The sequence below is a fragment of the Urocitellus parryii genome, chromosome 15, assembly GCF_045843805.1.
Source record: "Urocitellus parryii isolate mUroPar1 chromosome 15, mUroPar1.hap1, whole genome shotgun sequence".
Taxonomy (NCBI): Eukaryota; Metazoa; Chordata; class Mammalia; order Rodentia; family Sciuridae; genus Urocitellus; species Urocitellus parryii.
Window position 1 is genome coordinate 7,021,416 of NC_135545.1, and position 23,877 is coordinate 7,045,292.

Sequence of the window (23,877 nt, forward strand, 5' to 3'; positions counted from 1 at the left end):
TGTCCCTAATTTAGGTTTATAAAGGAGTTTGAGGTGGAAGGCTGGTGGGGCAGCAGGAACCGAGCTCATGAGAACCCATGGGTCTTGGATTGGAGCTGGTCAGGAAGGGCATGGTTAGAGGCAGGAACAGAGCAGGTTGGCAGGTGCTGGGGCTGTAACTGAGGTTGTCACTGGGAATCCATGGTGGGACTGGGTGCATGGAAACTCTTCTCTGGCACCCTGATCCTCACCTCCACCACCCCTGCCCAAGGGCACAGTGGAAACCACACACCCAGCTCACACATCTTTATTGGCCCAGATTTTGAGCTGCCAAACTGGCCGCCCCTGTCCTGCGCCAGCCCAGCTGTGGGGATCTACACACTCGTCCCTGAGGGAGACCAGCTCCCTACTGGAAGGGGTCAGCGGGTGTGGAGGTCCTGGGTGCCTGGGAATCCACAGTCTTAGTGGAGATAAATCCACGTCTGTGTCCCGAGTCCTCATCCCCTGGCCCTCTGCGCCGGCGCTTAAGACGCTGCCCTGCCTGGAACAAGGAGGCCGCGTCCAACAGAGCATCCTCGATGTGCTGCCCCAGCCGGTGGGAGTCCTGGAGGAGACACACGCTGGGGCTCGTGGGGCTGAGCGACACAGGGGGTCAGACTCCCGCTCCAAGGAGGCAGGGCTGGGGCCAGGACCCCTGGGTCCGAGGGAGGAGGGTGGGGGTGGAGGAGGCGGCCCAGCCTGTCTCACCGTTTTTGTGCTTGATTTTTTGCTGGAGATGTGGAAGGTGATCATGTCATCCCCCATGAAGATGTAAGAAACCCCGTACCCATGGTCATCCGCCTGGAGTGGGAGAAAGTGAAGGAAACAAAATAACTCCCTCCCGCGCAGGAGAGCCGCCAGCTCCTCCTCCCTCAGGCCCGGGTCCCCAGCTCCGCACAGGGCCGAATCCGCCACCCGAGGAAACGTAATCTGGGTAGTTGTGGACGTCGAACAGGTGCGTCTGCTGCACAGGGATCTGGCTGGTGGACAGCGGCCACTGCTCCGAGTGAACCTAGGGACGGGAGACACTCACGTGTTCGGGAAAGACAGACCTGCCCTGGGCTCCTCTAGGTCGGTCCACCCTCAACATCCCTCCTGATTCGCTAAGCGGGGTCCCCTGCCCCGCCCCCTCTGGGGATTTCTCCCCCCACCTCCCCTGCTGATTTCTCCGTTTCCAACCTCACCCTTGCTGCTCTGAAACCCCTCCCTTTCCCAGGGTTTCCCCAGCCCCCCCCACCCTTGCCCTACACCCCAACCTGGGCCAGGAAGGGTGACTGCACGTGGAGGAATCGGGACACGATGTAGAGCGCAAAGAGGTGGCGGTCGACCCCCTGCCCGCACATCGCTGCCTTCAGGAGAGCCTGGTGCTTCTCCACCGCCACTCGGAACAGGGCGAGGCACTGTGGGTCCTGGGGTCCCCGGGGAGGTCGCAGGTCATGGAAAGACAGGAGGTGGGCTTACTGCTGGGCCTGTGGCATGCCTGGCATCTAGCCAGTCTGCAACATCCCTGCCAGGCAGGGATATTCACGCCACTTTACAGAAGGAAATCAGGCTCAGAATGGGAAGTCACTTGCCCAAGGTCACACAGCAAGCAAGGCAAAACCAGGTGGGTTCCCAGGTCTGTCTGACTCCGGAGCCCAAACTCCTTCCACTGAACCACAATATCTCATAGATAAAGGGAGGCAGGAACAGAGGTGCCTTGGGGGAGGTTCTGGGCAGAGGTTATGAGGAATGGTGCATCTGGTCACAAGGTTACACACGCTAAATAAGCAAAGAGAGCCATACTGGAAACAGGGCTCCCTCCTGGGTGCTCCCCCAGTGCTCTGTGTGACCGCCATAAGAGCAGGCTATGCGGGGCTATCTCTGTCTCAATCCATGGGTTCTTTGAAGCCAGAGACCAGGTCTGGTTCCTCCTTTGTCCCTGGCGCCCCGTCACAGAGCCCAGCCACAAGTGTGAGCAAATGCCTGAGGGAAGCCTCCCGGAGGCCACACCCACTGTCTTCTCCTGGTCCTCCATGGCTCTCACGAAGTCGCAGGCCTCCCGCGTGCAAGACCGCACCGTCTCGGTCCTGCCTTCCAGGAACAAGCGCGTCATGGCCGACTCGTAGGTCAGGCAGAACTGACCCCTGTCCTGGGGGACAAGGAAGAGAGGAGCCCATCAGGAAGTGGTCACAGTTGACCCACCTGGTCCAGACCTCCAGCCTCCTGCCCCCAGTTTGTGGAGAAATCAAGATGGTGGATCCACCAGGGCAAAGACAAGTAATGGAGGAGGCCGAGAGGCAGGTGGTGGGAGCCCAGGGAGGCTGAGGTCCCGATGGGCTGGGATGGGGGACCAAGACTGACCCGGAAGTGGGCCAGCTGCAGGGCCATCTGGACGAAGCTGTCTGGAGACAGATGGCAGCGTTTGATGAAGCTCTTGCCAAAGTGGGAGAAGGGGAAGACGTGGCAGTCGACGTTCCTGGACAACGTCTCGGCTCCCCGCAGGGCAAGAGAGATGGACAGGTGGACCTGCCGGAGAGCCAGGGAGGAGGGATGGTTGGGCTTCAGACGGGGCTGGTTAGAGCCAGGAATGGGGCTGGGAGATGGCATGGAGTTGGGGGGGGGGTATGGAGGGAAGGAAGGATGAAGTCATTGACGGGTGGAGATGCAGGGATGGAGATGGGGTATGAGCTGTGGCCAGAGACAGAGGTGCAGCGGAGCGCTTGCCTGGGCTGCTGGGCTGGGGCTGGGACAGGGCTGGGGGCTGGGTCAGAGCTTGGGGCTGGTCAGAGCTTGGGGCTGGGACAGGGCTGGGGCTGGGACAGGGCTGGGGGCTGGGACAGGGCTGGGGGCTGCTCTGGAGACTGAACTGAGGTTGGGGCTAGGGCGGGGGAGGGGCTGAATCTAGGAATGGTCCCCGTGTTGGGAATGAGGGGGACTGGAGTGGGGAGAAGTGGGGCTTGGTGACGGGACAGGACTGGGGTAGGGTGAGTTGAGCGGGTTGGGCAGTGGGACGGGCGGGAGTGGGGCTTGAGAAGGAGTGGAGACAGGCTGGGCTTTGAGGCTGGGGCACGTGTTTGAGTGTTAGATCTGGCATGAGGTATGGACTGGGGTTGGCGTTAGGGTTGATTCCAAGGTCAAGGGTAAGGATGGGGAGGGCTTTAGAGCCAGGGCTAGGATTTGGGGGCTTGAAGGAAGCCTGACTTCACCTGTTCTGGAAGGTCCCACTGCAGCCGCTGGGGCTGGGGCAGCGTGGGGTCAGGACGCCCCTTGCAGTGGCCATCTGCTGAGTAGCCCAGCTGAAAGCATTCTGTAGCCAGAGTGAACTGTGGACAACCAGAGGCTGCGAGAGGCCCTCCTCCCTGTGGACTGTGGCCATCTGACCAGGCTGTGTCTCTTCAGGGAAGGGCATTCCCTAAGAACCACCGACCCCCGAGGTTCACGGTGGGCTCCCAGGTTCATGCGCATTGAGAACAGGACTAACGCTTTAGCTGGTGCCGCTGACCCTGGACAGGCTGGTAAATAGAGTCAGCAGCAGCAGCCTACCTTCCCAGGACCCCGCCACCATCCTGGGACTGGAAAGAAGCTGCTGTGAGGCCCAGCTCTCACTGGGATCCGGTGCCGCCCACACCTCGCTGGTGTCAAATATTTTAAATCCGCCCTGACCAGGCACCTGCTGTACCTGCCCTCGAGGTTCACATTTCAGTGACATCTCACAACCACCCTAGGACATGGGCTTGACCTCCCACTGTGACACCCAACACATAGGAGGAGAACCTCACTTGTTTATTTTATTTATTTTGTGGTCCTGGGGATTGGACCCAGGGATGCACTACCCCTGAGCCACATCCCCAGCCCTTTTTACTTTTTGAGACAGGGTCTCACTAAGTTGTTGAGGCTGGCCTGGAACTTGTTGTGATCTTCCTACCTCAGCCTCCCGAGTCACTGGGACTTCAGGTGTGAGTCACACCAGAAAGAACGCCTCATTTGTGGCGTAAGAGTTTGTGTTCATCTTTTTCTTACCCTTTGTTACCTCTCTTCTATTTTTTTGTGGTATTAGGGATCAAACTCAGGCTGCATGCTAGCAAGTGCTCTACCACTGAGCTACATCCCAGCCAAGACCCTCTTTTTTTTTTTTTTTTCTTTAAATTTTAAGGCAGGGTCTCACTGAATTTCTCAGGCTGACCTCCAACTTGTGATCCTCCTGCCTCAGCCTCCTGAATAGCTGGAATTACAAGTAAGTGTCAGCCACCGTGTCCAGCTCACATTTTGCCTTTAGTCAATATGCAGAGATGACAAACTGGCATGAAGTGGTCTGAAGGGTCTAAGGTTAAACTGAATTGAGTTTCACTTAAAGATATAATTAGGCTGGGTGCAGTGGATCACACTATAATCCCAGCTACTCAGGAGGCTGAGTCAGGAGGATGGCAAGTTCAAGGCCAGCCTCAGCAACTTAGAAAGACCCTTGAGTAGTTCAGTGGTAGAGTACCCTCTGAGTTCAAGACCCAGCATATCTCTCCCCGCCCCCCCCCCTCTCTCTCTCTCACACACACACACACACACACACACAAATCCAACTGATTCACTTGAGGAAGGAGACACTGAAGCTCAGAGCAGGAGAGTAGCTTGCCCAAGATTACATAGCAAACCAGAGCTAGAAGATAGCTCTTCTCGGTATGTGTTGGTGGAAAGGCCTTACACTGTGGTGTCAGGGCACTCTGGATTCATGTTCTGACTCTGCAACTCTTTGCTGTGTGACTCAGGGGAAAAACACTTCCCTTCTCTGAGCCCCCACTACCCACATTCAGCAAAGGAAGCCATCATCCCCAACTTGCTTCTCCACCTGCCCACCCCCAGCCTGCAGCAGCTACTGCCTACCTCCCACATGTGTCCTGAGATGGGGCAGTCAGCCCAGGAGTGCTCCACACTGAGGCCCAGCTTCCCGTTGGAGAAGACAATCAAGGTGAAGGACTTGTCAAACCAGCTGTGGGAGAAAGTTCAGCAGGGGCACAGAGGTGGGGAGCAGTGAGAAAGGCTTGGGATGCATCGTGGGACTTGCTGGGGAGTCTCAGGAAGGAACATGTGGTCAGCTGGAATGTTGGTGTGGGGGCCCCTCTAGGAGTGCTGGGGTCTGCAGCAGGTAGCTCTGCAGGGTCCCACAGCCATGTCTAAGATGGAGGGCATTCAGGAATTTTGAGGTAGTTTTTAGACATCCTGGACCTGGGATGTCACAGTGGAGCCCTGTGGGCAAGGAAGTTTTCTGAGGCTCTCCCTGTGTGTGTGTGTTGGGGGGCTCAGGTCTGGGGAACCTGGGTTTGGAGTGACTGCATGAAGATTTGAGGGTTCAGTGGTCCAAGCTCTGAATTTGAGGTTCCCACATCGGGGTTCCATGGCTCTGGGATCTGGGGTCTCTGGGTCTTGGGAATGCTGAGTCTGCTTATGGGTCTAGGGTCTCAGATCTAGAGGTTTCTAGGTCTAGCTCAGGGACTTGGGGTGGTCTCAGGTCTGGAGCCCTAGGGTCCTGGTTATGGATCCGGGGTCTCTGGTTCAAAGGTCTCGCAGTCCCAAGGCACAGGGTATGGGGTCCTCGGCCCTGGATCTAGAGGTTGCCCAGGCCTGGGGTGCAGGGTCTTGATGCCCAGGGCTGACTCACCGGTCGTGGCCCCTGCCGACCAGCAGGGCGTGGGCATAGGCATCCAGAGAAGCGGCGGGGTCCTCCCTGGTGAGCCCGGCTGGCTCCGCCACCAGAGACACAAAGAAAGCGGCCCCCTCCACCGCCTCCAGGGCCTGGGCGGCCTGGGTCTTCAGGGACTTCCGCACCTGGGCCCACATACCCCTGTCCGGCGGGACGCGCCTGAGCCAGCTGGCCCTCCGCCCTGCCCGGCCTCCACCCGAGCCCCACCTGTCCTTCCAGGACGCCAGGCCGGGCCGGGCTCCGGAGCCCCTGCCTTCTGCACCTCACCTGGGAGCAGCCGTCAGGGCCGCCAGGTGCTCCTCGTGGGGACAGGCGGGCGAGGGGTCATCGAGGATTCGCTGGAACTGCTGCTCCAGGGCCCTCGGGGAGAGCAGGCCATTTGGGGAATGGGTCCCCACACGGAAGAATCGACCCCGGTGGAAGACCGCCACGTGTCGGCTGTCCTGGAGGTGGCGGATGTAGTCTAGGGTGGTGTTGGCAGAAGCAGCCGGTGGGGAAGGCCAGACACAGGAGAAGAATAACGACCATTGGTTCAGCACTTCCCGTGTGCCTCGAGCAGTGCTTAACACGTGTCCCATCTTCACCCCCTGGGTACCACTATTATCCCATTTCAGGGATGAGGAAACTGAGGCAAGTTATAACCTGAGTAATAACTTGCCCAAGGCCACAGCGGAAAGATGGAAGCAGGCTGGCTCCGGAGGACCTGTAGTTTTGTCTCATCAGTGGGAGGGGAGCAGGGGGGGGGTCTCACCTTTTTGGACCCCTGGCACGCGCGTAGTGTTGAATATCTTCTCATACTGGGCAGAGCACAAGGGGCGCATTCCCATCAGCAAATTCTGCAGGAGGCCATTCGCTTGTGAGCTGCCTGCTGGGACCCATGGGGTCCCAAAGCCAGGGGACCAGACCTCTGTCCCCAGCACGCAGTGGCTGTCTTACCGGGGGAATCTCCTGGCGGTTCAGACGGCGTCGGTACAGAAGCAGGGCATGGACCGCATTCCCTGCGCGAGCCGCCTGCAGCGGCGTGGGTGTGACATACAGGAAGTCCTGGGGGCCAGAGCAGACAGAGGTGGCAAGACACCCGAGGGGCGCTCCCAGTCCAAAACAGGGTAAAATTATTATTTGAGACCGCAGTCCCAGATTCAAGTCACAGGCCATAAATGCCACATTTTACCCAGGCACCAACCCTCGACCTGGGGCTCTCCAGCCACCCCCAGACCTTTCCGCCCCTCTCACCATCATGTAATAGTTGCTGTTCACCATCAGTGAGTTGCGGGAGCGCAGGTACACAAATTCTTCCCACCAGTCACTGACCTGGGAAGACAAGGAACCTTGAAGAGGAAGGACAGTGGGTTGGAGGAGCCTACTAAGTTTTCTATGTCACATAGGGAGGGTGGAGTCCGATGAAGGAGGGCATAATGATCAGTCACTAGCAATAACCTAGATGTCCATGGTTAGAGGATCAGTTAACTAATCAATGTTACGCTCAGGCTGTGGAATATTACAAAGTTATTAAAAGAACAAGATGCATTGGTATTATTTTTTTTATTTGTTATCTGTGTTTATTGACACTACATAAGCATCAAGACATATTTTTGAATGAAAAAAACCTAGGAGCACAAGGTATGTGGAATGATCAATTTGATTTTTTTTTTTTTTTCTGTGCTGAGGATTGAACCCAGGGGGTGCTTTACCACTAAGTTATATCCCCAGCCCTTTTTGTTTTATTTTATTTTTTAGTTGTAGTTTGACATAATACCTTTATTTTACTTATTTATTTTTATGTGGTGCTGAAGATTGAACCCAGGGCCTCCCACGTGCTAGGCAAGTGCTTTACCGTTGAGCCATAAACCCTAGCCCTGCTCCCCCCAACCGCAGCCCTTTTTAAACATTTTTAAAAAAATGGGTTTTGCTAAGTTGCCTGGGATGGTCTCCAATTTTCGATCCTCCTCCCTTAGCCCCTTGAGTCACTGAGATCAAAGGTGTGCATCACTGTACCTGGCTCTGATTTGAAATTTTAAAAAATACCATTTTTATGTCCATCCACAGATAAATGGACAAGCAAAATGTGAAAAGGAAAAAAAATTGTTTTGTGGTGCTGGGCATGAAGCCAGAGTCTTGTACTTGCTAATCACGAGTGCTATCTGAGCTACAGCCCAGAAACCTTAGAAGGAGCAAAGTTCTGACTCAGCTGCCACCCAGGTGGATCCTAAAGACCTGAGGCTAAGTGGAAGGAATCAGGCTCCAAAGGACAACTATTGTAACGAAAAACCTAAATTAGGCAAACCCAGAGAGGCAGAGAAGAGAATTTACCAGGGATGGACAGAGTTTGTTTGAGATGGTGAGAAAGTTCTGGAAACAGATACTGGTAACTCAATAGATAGATGGCAGCACAACATGGTTAATGAATCAACACCATTGAACTGGAGACTTCAAAGGTGAAAATGGAAAGCTTTATGCTATGTATATTTTACTACAATAAAAATTATGTATATTTATGTATGGACCTATTTCTTTGGGTACAGAATATGCTTATAAACATCTAAGACCCTGGCCAAAGTGTTTCTCACAGGTAATGAGATAGCAGAATTAGAGGGAGGTGGCTGGAGAGGACTTAATGTTCAAGGTGTTTTCCTTTTCTACATTATAGAATCTATCACATATATGTGTTTACTTGCATCTTCTTTTGAGGGGGGGGTACCGGGGATTGAACTCAAGGGCACTCAACCACTGAGCCACATCCCCAGCCCTATTTTGTATTTTATTTCAAGACAGGGTCTTAATGAATTGCTTAGCACCTTGCCTTTTGCTGAGGCTGGCTTTGAACCTGTGATCCTCTTGCCTCAGCTTCCTGAGTCACTGGGATTACAGGCTTGCACCTCTCACCGGGATACTTGCATCTTAAAATTTATGGCATCTTATATTTCCTTATACTTAGAACTGAGAGAGAAAAAATAAATAAATTAAAAAATTTTAAAAAATTTAAAAATTAAAAAAAAAAAGAACTGGGGATGTGCTATACCTTCTAGAAAAATCCAGAAGCTTCTGGCAAATGCTAGAAAAGCTCTATAGTGTGCAGTATAATAAGCATCTGCATACATCAGACTTCCTCAAGCTGTGCATCTTTCTTAAGATCTGTGCATTTTACTCTGTAACATTTTAATATACATATATAATAAAAAATTCTTTTTAATAGAGAAAAAATTTCAGCACCAAGCCTCGCTGAAAGGTATCTATAACTCAGCAGAAAATCCCAGAAACAATAGTGGAGCAAGATTTCAACCTCAGGAACCAAACAGTGTGGGAAGGGGAAGGGGTAGTGACGAATCAGACTGATTAGAAAATCCCCAACAAGAGGGGAAAATTAGGCCAGTTTTACTAAAAGCTGCTTTAGTGCCCTGTGTCAATGGCTTTAGTGACATCACGGGTTCTTCCTGGAAGTGCCACCTGGCCAAGGGGGATGAAGCTGGGTGGCGGCAAAACAGCGCAGCACAGGACGGTCCTCAGTGCCTCAGCCAATTTGCTGCTTTACATTTTCCTCCTTAAAATCTGCTCAGGGATGATTTTTGCTACAAACCTCAATCTCAATGAGCTCTTTTAACACACAGCTGGGTTTTTATCCGAGGTATGTTTCACAGTCCCACAAATGCTCAATGAGTGAATGTGGCGCTCCTGGGAAACACAGGGATGGGCCCTCAAGCTTCGGGTCACACGTCTGTCTCCTGGATAAAACCAGGTGATATTCATCAGAGTGCTTCTGTTTAAAACCATCTTGTTAGCTGTATGCTGTCTGGGCACTGGCACCGAACTCACGACCCACAGCACCTGAGGGAAGCTCATCCAACACATGTATTCTCTCCAGAAAGCAAATCCAGCCTCCTGTGCTCAAGAGCAGCAGCACTTCAGCACCGCACTGGGGACATTTTAAATAGCAAAATCACCAAGAAAAAGCACAAAAAATGCAAAAAAAAAAAAAAAAAAAAAAAACCAGCACTAAAAAAGATACTTGTTTACAGCAGGGGCACTGGAACCAGAAGGCAGAGGATTGTCTCGTTCAACCAAAGCTGAGAAGTTTTTTTGTCCCTCTCTTGTGTCCTCAAATGACCATGAACAAGCTGCAAGAACTGATTTGGGGGTTACAAATAGATTTTAATGAGTGGGCGAATTTGCAAACATAGGATCCCTGGAGAAATCACTGCGGCACCCGCTTGGGATCCCAGCTAGTCAGGAGGCCCAGGGAGGAGATCAATAGTTTGAGGCCAACCTCAGCAGTGTAGTGAGACCCTGTCTCAAAACAAAAGATACAAAGGGCTGGGGGTGTAGCTCGGTGGTAGAGTGCCCCTGGGTTCAGTCCCCAGTACAGAAAGGGGATCACTGTGTCAGACTTTTGCTGGCCTCATTTTGATGGTTGTGCATTAGATAATAGTGTATGTTAAAATTGGCAGTGGTGTGGAGATGCAATAAACATGTCTGTGTATGTTGTGTATGTATATATATATAGGAGCATGTGTGTGTATGTATATAAGAATCTGGTCTAGGCATGGAGGAAAAATAATATAAGACCAGATGCTGGCATCAACACGGACATGAAGACCAATGGAAAAGAAGACAGAGACAAACCCACACACTTACAGTCATCTGATCCTTGACATATGCCAAAAGTAGATGTGGAGAAAAGACAAGGCTTTTAAACAAATGGTGCAGGGAAAACTGGGTATTCATATGTAGAAGAATGAAATTAGATCCCTATTTCTCACCCTGCACAAAAGTCAAATCAAAGTGGTTCAAAAACTTGGGAATTGGACCAGAAAACTTGCAACTGCTAGGAGAAAACATCCATCATATAGATGCAGGCTTCCTTAACAAAGCTCAAGAAATAAAACCAAGAATCAATAACTGGGATGCCATCAAATTAAAAATCTTCTCCATAGCAAAGGAAATGATTAAGAGAGTGAAGAGGAAGTCTACAGATTAGGAGAAAATCTTTGTCAGCTACTCCTCTGACAGAGGATTAATATCCAGAATAAAGAACTCAAAAAACTTAATGCTAAACAATTAAATAAGCCAAACAATGAATGGGCAAAAGAACTAAACAGAAATTTCTTAAAAGAAACACAAGTGGACAAAAAATATGAAAAAAAAATGTTTAATGTCTCTAGCAGTCAGGGAAATGCAAATCAAAACTACACTAAGATTTCATCTCACTTCAGTCAGAATCACACACCTGTAATCCCAGCAGCTTGGAAAGCTGAGGCAGGAGGAGCGCGGGTTCAAGGCCAGTCTCAGTAATTTAGGGAGGTCATAAACATCTTAGCAAGACCCTGTCTCAAAATAAAAGAATAAATAAAAAAGGCTGGAGATGTGGCTCAGTGGTTAAGCACCCCTGGGTTCAATCCCTGGTTTCAACAAACAAACAAACAACAATAACAATAACAATAACAACAACAACAACAACAAAAACCATGAACAATAATAAATTCTGGCAAGGATGAGAGGAAATAGATACACTTGTATATTGTTGGTGGTACTGAACATTAGTGCAACCACTCTGGAACATAGTGTGGAGATTCCTCAAAAAACTAGGAATGGAAACACCATATGACCCAGCTATTCTACTCCTTGGAATTTATCCCAAAGATCTAAAATCAGCATACTGTAGCAATCCAGGCACATCTATGTTTATAGCAGCACAATTCACAATAGTCAAATTATAGAATCAACCCAGATTCCCATAGATTAATGGATCAAGAAGACGTGGTAAATAGATACACAATGGAGTTCTACTCAGCCTTAAAGAAGGATGAAGGAATGGCATGTGCTGGTGGAAGATGGAGCAGATTAAAGGAAAGGAGGCGGGGGGAGGGGATTGGAGATTATAAAGCCACAAGGAAGATCAGTGCAGTAAGAGGTAAGAGGGAGGTAAGAAGAGAAAGGGGAAGAAAGATGGAATAAATTTGACAAAATCATGATATATACATATGTGTATACACAAACACACACACACACACACACACACACACACACACACACACCCCAAAGGGAGTTTCACCTGTAAGTATTTGTAGAAAGTGCCAGTAGAGGAGAAAGAATGGGGAAAGGGGGAATGGGGATTGCAATCAAATTTCTTACATGTATAATTTTGTCAAAATGAACCCAAATACTATGTATAATTATAATGCTCTAACAAAAATGTTAAGGCTAGTAGCCAAGTGCAGTGGCACACGCCCATAATCCCAGTGGCTGGAGAGGCTGAGGAACAAGTATCGAGTATCGGGAGTTCCAAGCCAGCTGCAGCAACTTTGCAAGGCCCTCAGCAACTCAGTGAGACCCTGTCTCTAAATAACATTCAAAATAGGGTTGGGGATGTGGCTCAGGGGTCGAGTGCCCCTGAGTTCAATCCCTAGTACAAAAAAAAAAAAAATTAAGACCAGAGACCTAGGGCCAGTCTCTAGCACTGCATGAAAAAGAAAACAAACCCCGCCCTTCTGCTTCTGTAGACACTTTCCAGTGCCCTTCATCAGGTTCATCTGTTGGACCCTTGATCTTCCCCAAACCCTCTTCACTTCTCCCTCTCATTCCTGTCTTGGATACTCTTACCCAAGCCAATGTTTCAATTACCTTCAACAGACAAGGAGCCCATATGCTGTCTCACTTTAGGGTTCCTCTCCTGGCTTTCCCACACACTAGGGCTCACCCTGATCCTCTCCTGCTCCAAATCCTTCCATGACTCCCTAGTACCTCCCCAGAAAGTTCAGAATCCTCATCCTGAAATTTGGCCTGTCCCCAGCAATCCACTATCACCTCCTAGCCATCCTGTCCTTTGTTCTAGCCACAGTAATGTTCTCCTTGATTCCAGCCCATGGGTACAATGTTCTACTTCTTTTCCTGTGAGCATGCCCTTCCTCTATGCCCTTGTTACCAACCTCGCGGGTTCCAATTTTCTCCAACTATAAAGACTCAGCCCTAATACCTCCATCTCACCCAGCAGTCATCTCCTTCAGTGACCCCTGAAATATTCATACCACCCCATCTGTCTCATCATTGCCATCTTGTCATATGCTTCCTGATTGCTATTTTTGGCTTCCCAGAGAATGTGAGACTGGCAAGTCCTGTTTTGGGTGAATCACTCACTAACTCACTCTGTGCCTCAGTTTCCCAAGGAGCTCGACTGACTGCAGTTAGGGACTTAGTTTCAGAACTCAGAAATAGAAGCCCATTTGGGGAAACTGTCCTTAAGCTCGAAGTGCTGGGCGGGTCTTGGAATTCAAGTTCCAATATTGGAAAGTGGGGGCAAAGCTCAGAATGCAGGGACATTTGGGGTGGAGGTCAGACTACTGGAGCTTTAAGCCAGGGCGCAGACTGTGGAGAGCGGTCCAGGGCTCTGATTCCCAGCGCACGGGGCGGGGCTACTGGGTGGGGAGTGGCTAATGAGCGCACGCCTGGAGCGGGCCTCCAATCATAGCAGGGCATGGGGGGGCGGGTCGCGGAAGGGAACCTGGGGCCAGCGGGGAGAAGGGGCGGGCCAGCGGGGAGAGGGGGCGGGCCAGCGGGGAGAGGGGGCGGGCCAGCGGGGAGAGGGGGCGGGCCAGCGGGGAGAAGGGGCGGGCCAGCGGGGAGAAGGGGCGGGCCAGCGGGGAGAAGGGGCGGGCCAGCGGGGAGAAGGGGCCGGCGGGAACCTTTGCCTTCCAAGGGGGGCCTCGGGCGGGACTCACGTAATTGGATGCCCACCAGGACTTGAGCCACAGGTACCACTGCAGCAGCGACGCCTGCAGCTTCAGGAACTCCTGGGCCAGCCCCGTCGTCCAGTCGAAGTCCTCGTCGGAGAGGACGGGTCGGACAGACTCCAGATACTGATGAGGGAGGGCGGAGAAGACCGAGTCAGGCCCCCGGCCCCCTCCTACCCCCCACCCCATCCCCGGTTCCAGAAGCACCTTGCGCACAGTGTCCTGCACCGAGGGCACCGGCTGGCGCGGCAGCGAGCGCTGATAACTGAAGAGCACCGGGTGGCGGCCAGAGAATATGCGGACCAGGGCCTGGGGGAAGGACGGAGGTTACAAGGTCTTTAGATCGCAATGAGGCCGGAGGGGGTGGTGGGCAAATCAGAGTGAATGGTACACAGACGTAGAAAGGTAAATGTGACAGAGAGAGAGAAGAGGAAAGGAAGAAAGAGACACTAAGTGGGGGGGGGGGGACAGAGATCCGCAGAGAGCGATCAGAGAACTGTGTCCTGAGAGTGCATGGTATATGGGTCCCCTCACATACCAGCCAGGTCTTGGTGGTTGAGGACATGGCTTCTTGGGGTTCAAGAAGCCAGCCGTGGTAGGACAGAAGCAGCCTCAGGGCCACGTGAAGTGTGAAGATCAGGGCTCCCCACAGACACGAGGCAAACAGCGCAGCTGCCAGAACACCCCGGAGCCTATGGTGCTGTCCACCCCTGGAGGGAGAGAGCAAAGCTGGCTTGGGTCTCTTGGCTTCGGACCTGCCTCCCCTCAGCACCTCCTGCCCTGCTCTGGACTTCTGGCTGCGGAGGGGTGTCTTAATACAATTGAAGTCAGACAGAGAAGTCCTTTTTTTCTCATCTGATGTGGGTGGGAGCCTCCTGTGTCCCCTGCCCCACTTTGTGGTGGAAGCAAATGGCTTCCTCCTCCTCCTCCTCCTCCCCTGCCGCTCCCCGTCCCCCTTCTCACTAAGTTGCCCTTTCCCTCTCTTTCTCCCTCTTCTTTTTGTTACTGGGCTTTGAATCTAGGGGCGCTTTACCATTGAGCTACATTCCAGAGCTTTTTATTTTGAGACAGGTTCTTGCTAAGTTGCTGAGGCTGGCTGCAAACTTTGGACCCTCCTGCCTCAGCCTCTTGAGTCTCTGGAATTACAGGCATGTGCCAGTGACTGGTGTCATCAAGCTTCTAAAATCACTTTTCACAGAAAATGGTAGATGCTTAATAAGCCAGACCAATTAGTTCTGTTGAGGGGAGACTTCTCCCTCACAGGAAATTATAGCCTAAGGTGGCAGCACCTGTGAACTCCCAGACCTGGTTGGAAATGCACATTCTTGCACATTCCAATACAGCTCAAGTTCAGGAAACACTGTCAACATTTGCCAAGTTGGAATACACAGGTGAGAAAAATCTCGCCCAGAGGACTAGGATCAAATCACTTCCTCTCTGAAGACTGCAGAAATCTAACCTTCCTAGAAATGTCTACATCTAGCTGGGTGCTATGGCACACACTGTAATCTCAGCTCCTTGGGAGGCTGAGACAGAAGAATAGCAAGTTTGAGACCAGCCTGGGCAATTAGTGAGACTGTCTCAAAATAAAAGAATAAAAAAGGGCTGGATGTAGCTCAGTGGTAAAGCACTCCTGACTTTCAATTGAAAGAAGAAAGAAAGAAAAGACAAATAAAAACAACTTTTTACATCTGATCCTTGATCTGCCCCCTTAGGCCACTTGCACAAAGCCTGAACCTTTTTCCTCATATGAAGACTAATCCAAGTATCAGGATCAGAACCTAGTACCACTTCACCTGTCTCTGTTTTTCAAACCCTTCCTAAATTTGATGACAAGGATAATAGTGCAAAGATAACTTGATTTAGTAGCCTCCTGGTGCTAGCGTATATACCATATACATGATTTTGATTAATTCTTTCAAGAATCTTAAGAATTAATTGTGATCGGTCTGGGGTTGTAGCTCAGTGGTAGAGCGCTTGCCTAGCACATGTGAGGCACTGGGTTTGATCCTCAGCACCATATAAAAATAAAATAAATAAAGATGTTGTGTCCATCTACAACTTAAAAATATATTTTATTTTTTAAAGATAGTCATGGATTTATTTATTTATTTATTCTTTTTTTGTGGTGCTGGGGATTGAACCCAGGGCCTTGTGCATGCAAGGCAAGCACTCTACCAACTGAGCTATATCCCCAGCCCCCACCCAAATATATTTTATCTTATTTTTTTTAATTTTTTAGGTGTAGATGGACACAACACAACGCCTTTATTTTTTTTTTTTATGTGGTGCTGAGGATTGAACCCGAGTCCCGCCCGTGCGAGGTGAGTGCTCTACCACTAAGCCACAATCCCAGTCCAAAAAAATATATTTTAAAAAAGAACTTCAGGTGATTAAATTTAAAGAAAAAAAGAATTAATTATAATCTCTATTTTATAGATGACGATCTTGACCTTGAAAACAGAGAATAGCGAAGTTTCTCTCTCTCTCCCCCTTTTTTTTTTTTTTTTTTTTTTTTGATACTGGGGATTATACCCATGGATGTTTTGCCACTGAGCCATATCAGTGGCAAAACATCTTTTTTATTTTCACATTTTTATTTTATATCAAAGTAAAAAAAATATTTTTAAATTTTGAGACAGGGTCTCACTAAGTTGCTTAGGGACTCACTAAATTGCTGAGGTTGGTCTCAAACTTCCAACCCTCCTGCTTCAGCCTCCAAGTCACTGGGATTACAGGTGGGCATGAGTTCTCTTGACTAAGACTACATAACCAGAGACTGACCGAGCTCATAATTCTATCAGTATATATAACCATGTCTGGACATTTTCTAGTTTGTCACCATCCCTTTTAACAAAAAGAGCCAGAAAAAAAATATGCAGAGAAGAGAAGAAGTCACCTTTTTTACCTGATGCTGTACCTTTAGGAATCTGACCCAAAGTTTCAGGTCACTTTTCTCTGGCAGGCACACCATAATGACAGAAAACTTATGGTAGAAGGAGAAGGACTGAGGAGGTTACTGGGATGCAGGGGGAACCTCACCAGTCTGGCAGCAGTTCTTTAATCTTCTCCATCAATCCTAGAGAAGGATCAAGCTGCAGGAACCAGGCAAGCTGGATGGCACTGAAGAGGAAGAGCCAGCTGAGGGGGGTGGCAGGGAACACACCCGTGAGAAAGTCATTCTGTGGGGAGGAAAGGGCTTCCGTTCCATTACCTGTCCACTCTTCTGAGCACCTGCTTTGCCTCATTCTCAGGTATTTGTCAGGCCCTGGGCTGGGTGCTTAGGATCCAGCCAGGGAACGAGACCTGGGTCCTGGGTTGGGGAGGTAAATCTGGACCAAGTGAGTGCTTGTGGCAGTAGGACAAGAAAAAGGAGCCCCATGGTGGCAGGTTACTGGGACTGTGGGCGTCAGGGAGGTCTCTGGAGAAGGACTCCCTAAGGCAGGACCTCAAAGGTAAACCATCAAAAGAGTAAACAGATCCCTGTACAGAGGCAGGTCTGGAGCTTAGGATGCCGCCTTCTAGAATTTCTAGAACTATCTGGTCATGGGGCAAATGAGGAATGAGTGGCAACCCTGCTGACTAACTAGACTCCCAGGAAAGCAGGGAAGGAGCACAAACTTCTTCTTTTTTTTTGGGGGGGGGTGGGGCTGGTACCATGGATTGAACTCCAGGGCACTTGACCACTGAGCCACATTCCCTATTTTTTTTTTTTTGTACTGGGGATTGAAACCAAGGTTGCTTAACCACAAAGCCACATCGTTTTTTTGTATTTTATTTAGAGACAGGGTCTCCCTGAGTTGCTTAGTGCCTTGCCGCTGTTGAAGCTGGCTTTGAACTTGCGATCCTGCCATGGCCTCCCAAGCCGCGGGGATTACAGGCATGCACCTCCACACCTGGTGGGATCACTAACCTTTTTTTTTTTTTTTTTTTTTGTAGTTGTAGACGGACAGCATGCCTTTATCTTATTTATTTTATGTGGTGCTGAGGATCGAACCCAATGCCTCACACATGCAAGGCAAGTGCTCTGCCACTGAGCTACTGCCCCAGCCCCAGGACCACTAACCTTTAGTGAGTACTTACTACCTTCTATGGGTCGATTACAAGGATTAACTATTATTCACTTATTTATTTATTTATTTTGCAGTGCTGGGAATGGAACTCAGGGCCTTGTGCATGCTAGACCAGCACTCCACCACTGAGCCACATCCCCGGCCCCATTGTTAACTCTTTTTTAAAAAAAATATTTTAGTTTAGTTGGACACAATACCTTTATTTTATTTTTATGTGGTGCTGAGGATCGAACCCAGGGCCTTGCACGTGCTAGATGAGGGCTCTACCGCTGAGCCACAACTCCAACCCCCCATTATTAACTCTTTAATTCCTCTGAACAACCCTGTGAAGTTATGTATCCAGTCCTCTGAATCTGTGGGTTCCACATTTGTGGGTTCCACCAAACCACAGATCAAAAATATTAGAAAAAAAATCACATCTTTATTGAATATATACAGACTCCTTTTTCTTTTCCTTACTCCCAAAACAATATGGTGTAACAACTATTTTCACAGCATCACATTATATTAGGTATTTAAAGTAATCTAGAGAGCCAGGCACAGGGACAAGATCCCTGTGCTTCCAGGGACTTGGTAACTTACTGAGAACCTGTCCCAAAATATAAAGGGGTGGGAATGTGGCCCATTGGTAGAGTACCACTGGGTTTAATCCCCATGTCACTCACACTCACACATACACACACATACACAGATTGAAACTGAAATGGTCGCTTCAGTAAGCCAAGCCCTGTGCCAAACACAGTGTTTACAACAATCCCTGGGGTCAGGGACTGTCACAGTCCCATTTCATGAATGAAGAAAGTGAGGCTCAGTGGTAAGTTTGTAGAACTGTTGCTCTGGTGAGCTGAGACACGGGCCATTCATTGGGACCAACAGGAGCTGCAGCTCTGCAGTGTCTTGTGGGGTCCTACAGTGGAAGATGAAGGACATGAGAGTTCCAAGTAACCATCAGGGGACAGAGGTAGCTAAGGGATGGCAACCAATGTAAGGGTGTTGTGGGGAACTGGGCAGAGAGGACACTGATGCTGAAAAGGGACTCAGGTCGAATGCAGAGCAGCAGTCTAAATAGTTTACAGTGTGACACCAGCACTGCACCAAACTTCCCAGCTTCTGGAGATCCTTCTGGGCTGCCCCCTGAATGAACTTCAGCACCCCCTACCCCACCGCTCAGCCTGGGAGCAGAGGGACTCTGAACACAGATGGTACTAGACTGCTAGAACCAGTGACCGAGGTTCTGGGAAGACATTGGCACCAGGCAAAAGTCAATCTATAAGACAGAAATCTGAATAGTAGTTGCCTTGCAGGCAGGTGGGGATGTGACTGCAGAAGACCATTCTAGAATGGTGGCAATTCCATCCTGATTGGCGGAGTTGCATGGGTGTTACCAAAATGTAAAGAAAGCCCACTTTAAAATATGTGCATCTTTCTGTACATTATTATATGCTGTTTTCTTTTGATATTTTTTGGACCCCCAATGATGCCAAAATCCTTTATATAAAATGCCTGGTACTTGCATGTAACCTTCATACATCTGCCTGTATACTTCACAGTATCTCTAGATGACTTGTAATTCCTAATGCAATGGAAATGCTATGTAAATAGTCAGTGTAGCCTATTCTTCATAGAATAATGGCAAAAAAAAAGCCTATACATGTTCAGTAGAGGTGCAATTTTTTTTTCTAATAATTTCGCATCTGTGGATGCAGAATACAAGGACACAGAGGGGTGACTTGTCTATCTGTATATGTACGTGTGTGTGTGTGTGTGTGTGTGTGTGTGTGTGTGTGTATCTAACTCTAGGGAACACATGGCCATCGTTGCTAGGTTGGCCAGGGGCGCAGGGGTCAGGGAAGGGCTAAGGGGACTCTCAGGGAAGGGCTAAGGGGACTCTCTGGGGATTTAGCTAGAACAGATACCTCTCCATTTAACAACCAGTACAGCCACAGAGATGCAATCCAGCCTGTCCTGTCCAAACATTCCAGCTTCTGGAGATCCTTCTGGGATGCCCCCTGAATGAACATCAGCACCCCCTACCCAGCTTCTCAGCCTGGGAGCAGAGGGACTCTGAACACCAATGGTACTAGACTTCTAGAACTGGCCATACAGGTCTGGCAGACACTGGGCACCAGTAGAGGCAGGGAGTCAGAATTATTTCCAGCACTGGGGTAGATAGCAGAGCGGGGAGTGAAGGAGTGCAGGGCCCAGGCCTTTAGAGGTTCATGCCAGAGGGCTAGTGGGGCTTTAGGATCAGAGGAAGTGGCACTCAGGCCCACTAGGCAAGGGCTGGGGGAAAGAATGGGCCTTCAGGATTGAGGTGTGTGCCAGCCAAGATCTTAAAAGGGCTCTGGAATGAGGAGCACCTTGTCTGGAGGCTGGAGAGGACAGGGAAAGGTGACAAGTGTGCCATAAGAGAGGGGGACTGGACTAGGGTATGGCTCAGCAGTGGAGCCTAACACTTGCCTAGCATGTGTAAGGCTTGGGTTCCACCTCCAGCTACAAAAATAAAAACAATGAGGAAGAGAGAAGTTGTGGAGATGCCAGGGGATTCTGTGGGGAAGGGTGGGGTGGTGATGGGATCCAGGAAGTAAGGACAGGTGAATAGGGGTCCTCAGTAGGTAAGGCTGGGCATGCCAGAGGGAGACCAGCTACGGAGAAATGGCTGAAGGGGTGCTTGAAGTGGACATCCAGGTTCCCAGAAGGGGGCCTTGGGCATCTGGGAGACAAGAAATTGGATGCCCAGAAGGAAACCAGCCAGCAGCCTTCCTCACCCAGAATCTCAAGAGATGCCTCTTCCAAGAGCGCAGGCCAGAGAGGTAGATCTCCTGCCACACAGGGCCACTGAGCTCCACTTCACCCCCGTCCGAAGTCAGCGAGGGCATGAAATTCACAGCCTGGTGGGCCTCAGCCATGTCACACGGGACCTGGGGGAGGGCAAAAAGTCATTCTCTGGATCCTCAATCCCTCCTCCCTAGACCCAGGGGTCCAGGCTTTAAGCCTCCTCCCTAAGACCCAGGGTCCAAACCCAAATGTCTTCTTCCCCAGGCCTACAGGCCCCCAGCCCCTTCTTTCAGCTAACCCTGGGAAATAGGACTGCTCACCTTTTCCTAAGCACCTGAGAGGCTTGAGGGTCCTGGCTGGAGACCTAAAGATGTTGGGGGAGGGACGTCAATTGAGAACCTCTGTGAACGCATAGAGAAGAGGGAAGGATCGCTCACACGAACACCTTTAGTTGCTCTGCAGAGAATGCGGAGCTAGGGCAGTGTCCCCCGCCCCCAGTAAGACTCCGAGACCGCGGGTGGGAGAGGGAAACTGGTCCAGGGTAGTTGGGTCTCGAGGAAAAACAGTTTTAGGTTCATATGAAACGAACACCTGCCGGACGTTGACACGGTCCACCCCATTTCCGCTCCCCACTCCAAAGGGGTGGGCAGGGTCTATAAATTCATCAGCTGCGGGGAGACCCAGCGTCCCTTCCCCCTCCAGGGACTGGAGGGGAACGAGGAGGGAAGAACCTTACTGCGCATGCCTCGCAACCAGGGATGCTGAGGCCGCGAGCGGAGGAGAGCATTGAGGGCAAGGGATGGAGAAGCCCGCACGCCCAAGCCAGGACGCCGGCCTCCAGCCCCCAGAGGAGCTCGGCCCCTTCGGTTCCATACTTACGCTAAGTCAGGGGTCTTCAATCAGATCCTGGGGACCAAGATCGAGAACATCCCCTGCCCCACCGATTTTGTGCTCAGAGCTCAAGTCTTCCGCTGGCATAGGTTCAGTCCGCGTGCGACAAGTACACGACTTGGTGACCGTCGTTCTCCGGAATCCTGCCCAACCCCAGGACCACCCGACACCCAGAAACCACGATTTCGGCCTCGCGTGTGCCCAGCCGGGTATTCAGGTCCCAGATTTCATCCCGCCCACTTCGGCGCTCGGCCTCCGATCCCCGCCCCGTTCCACTCCCTCCGCGTTCTATCTCCGCCCCCTTCAAAAAATAAGGTCCAATCCCCTTCCTCCGTTGGGTACCCAGGCCTGAATTTCCTTCTGCCCAGCCCGATTCGCCACAGTTTGGCCTTCTTTATTCGGCTTTTTTGCTCCGAGCCTGGGGTTCTTAAACTTGGTCCTATGGACTAGGAGTTTTACTTTGCTTTCTCTTCGAAGACGAGGCTTGGCTTAGAACTTTCAACCCACCTCTGGGTACAGCGTGATAAGAGGGAGGAGATGCTTGGGATCCGGTGGGTCCCCCCAAACTACCCACACAACCACGAAGAGATGTATGGGTTGATTTGGCACAAAGAAGGCACTACAGCGGATTGGATTCAAGTTACACAGTACGAGGGACTTCCGTTAGGGAAAAGGAACATAGAGTATTAGAAACCCGGCCCAGACTGAGAGGATAAAATGGGCACAGACAAGCAAAAACAAACATGAAACTCTTTGGTTTATTAAGCTCTGGACGTTAGTGTTCTGTCCAGGCTGGTTCTGGGTACAGCCCAGTCGCAGTCTGGAGAGAGGCTGGGGAAGACGACCCCAAGGGGAGAAGAAACTTGGGGATAGTAGCCTTCCTACACAGGCGGACACACTGAAGCCAGGGCAGGAGCAGAGAAGTGCTGAGGTCACCCCATAAGCTGGGCACTGTCCTGGCCCGCTTGCTGACGGCCTGGGTCCTGGGGATGAAGCAGGGCTCCTGCCTCGCGCCGGCGGCGCCCATAGCTATGGGGGTCCTGGGGCTTGCGGCCAGCCTTCCCCGAGGACTCCTTGGTGGAGGCAGAGCGCAGCCAGTATATAATCTCCGGCAGGCGGTGCGTCTGACATGTGCCCAGGGAGCAGAGGCGGCCGCGGTGCTGGGGTACCAGGTGCCAGAGCCGCCTGGGGAGGGACGTAGAAGAGCGGGCTCAAGCAGAACCCACCTCAGAAATGGTGTGCAGAGGGGCACCCACAACTCCGAGAGTAAGCGGGGCGCGCTTACAGGTCGCCTACCCAGCCGGCGGAAGAGGAAAGCCGACTGGAAGAGGGTGCACACCCCTCGTGGTCTCCTTCCCTCCCGGTCCGGGATGCTACTGGCCTTTCTCACCTGCCTGCGGAGGCCGAGTCCCCTAGAGCAGAGGTGAGGAGCAACAGCATGAGGATGTGGGCGGTCATCGCGGTGGGGAGCAGGTCAAAGTCTGGTAAACTGTGGATTAAGCGGCGTGGAGGCCCCTTCCCGAGCGCCCACTGATGAGTGTGAAATCAGGGCGGGTCCCCACTTCCCAGAGAAGACTAAAGCCAAGTGGCACCCGGCGCTAGAGGGGCAGGACTCCACCCGGACCCCTGAGTGTGCAGAGCCATGCTACGCCCCTTAGACCCTCTTAAAACGCCAGGAAAAGCAGCTGACACCTGCAAATAGTGACAGCGGCACGCAATTCCCGGAAAACGGAGGCGGGTGGGAATCGACTTCACTCTCATCACCTTCAAGGAGCTGCCTAATGCACGCAGCGGAAGGATCCTAGAATCTGGGCGGAATTGCAGAGCAGAAGACCAGCAACCTGGGACAAGTGGAAGAGGCGTCTGGCCCTGGCATAACCCGGGAAAAGGACTTAGGTGTAACAGGGGCTGCAGGTCTGGGGCACCTGCTGCACCTAAGCACGTGTAGCCAGGGCGGTAGAAATTGTTAAAATGCCCTGGCTATCCAGGTGGGGTGGACAGCAGGGGTGGGGAAAGCGATTCTGAATGACATGCAGTGGAAGGGCTGGTGTAGAGTCCACGACCACAGTGAGGCAAAATGGGGAGCTATGAGAAGGAAGTTCCATCTCTGTTAACTGGGTAAGTCCTGCTGGCGACGTCGTGGAGAGCAACTCCCCAAACCCAAGCTCCAAGCAGAGTTGGTGAAGGAAGAAGGGGCACATCCCCTGCCAAGGAACACCCCACCCCCCGCCCTCTTGACTCAGTTTACCCAGGTGGAGAAGGCTGGGCCCACTTGTTTCCAGTCAACCCTGCCTGGCCTGGCCTTGGAGGGTCCTGGACAGGAAAAAACAGCCCAGCCCGGAGTGACAATGTGGTGCTGAGAGGGTGGGGCAGCGTTCTGGGAAGCCTAAGGGCCCAGCTGTGCTGGGAATCCAACCCCACCCTCAGCCCAGCAAAACTAGAACAGAAGCCCTGCCCAGTGCCAGCCCCAAGAGACAACAGAGAAGAGTTGGGACACAGACCCTAGGAGAACTCTGGAGGGCAGAGAGCCCAAGAGACAGAAGCTTCTAGCCTAGAGACAAGAGGATGGGGGCAGAGTCCCAGGCATCAAGTCTCCGTCCTCTCAGCTGCTCAGGCTTCCACCTCAGCACCTGTGAAGAGAACCCCAACCCACTCTGCCCAGGACACCACACCAGGTCCCAGCTGAGGATTTATTGGCGTAAATGCAACCATATAAAAACAT

The 23,877-nt window shown here is 51.3% G+C and overlaps 2 protein-coding genes across 2 annotated transcripts; both read right to left on the bottom strand.

Moving 5' to 3' along the window:
• Window positions 1-385: 385 nt before the first annotated feature.
• Window positions 386-21,188, bottom strand: Cpt1c (carnitine palmitoyltransferase 1C). The gene is made up of 20 exons (XM_026406320.2): window positions 21,144-21,188; window positions 20,585-20,628; window positions 20,255-20,407; window positions 16,456-16,595; window positions 13,952-14,123; window positions 13,621-13,722; window positions 13,402-13,539; window positions 6,926-7,003; window positions 6,629-6,736; window positions 6,444-6,528; window positions 5,960-6,155; window positions 5,651-5,833; window positions 4,876-4,981; window positions 3,207-3,323; window positions 2,362-2,526; window positions 2,015-2,149; window positions 1,275-1,427; window positions 917-1,030; window positions 727-819; window positions 386-583 (listed from the first exon to the last, which is right to left on the bottom strand). The coding sequence occupies exons 3-20, from the start codon at window positions 20,393-20,395 to the stop codon at window positions 386-388; spliced, it is 2,424 nt and encodes an 807-aa protein (XP_026262105.2). The 5' UTR covers window positions 20,396-20,407; window positions 20,585-20,628; window positions 21,144-21,188.
• A 742-nt stretch (window positions 21,189-21,930) lies between these two features.
• On the bottom strand, window positions 21,931-22,677 carry Adm5 (adrenomedullin 5 (putative)). The gene is made up of 2 exons (XM_026406432.2): window positions 22,546-22,677; window positions 21,931-22,340 (listed from the first exon to the last, which is right to left on the bottom strand). The coding sequence occupies exons 1-2, from the start codon at window positions 22,611-22,613 to the stop codon at window positions 22,088-22,090; spliced, it is 321 nt and encodes a 106-aa protein (XP_026262217.1). The 5' UTR covers window positions 22,614-22,677; the 3' UTR covers window positions 21,931-22,087.
• Window positions 22,678-23,877: the final 1,200 nt, after the last annotated feature.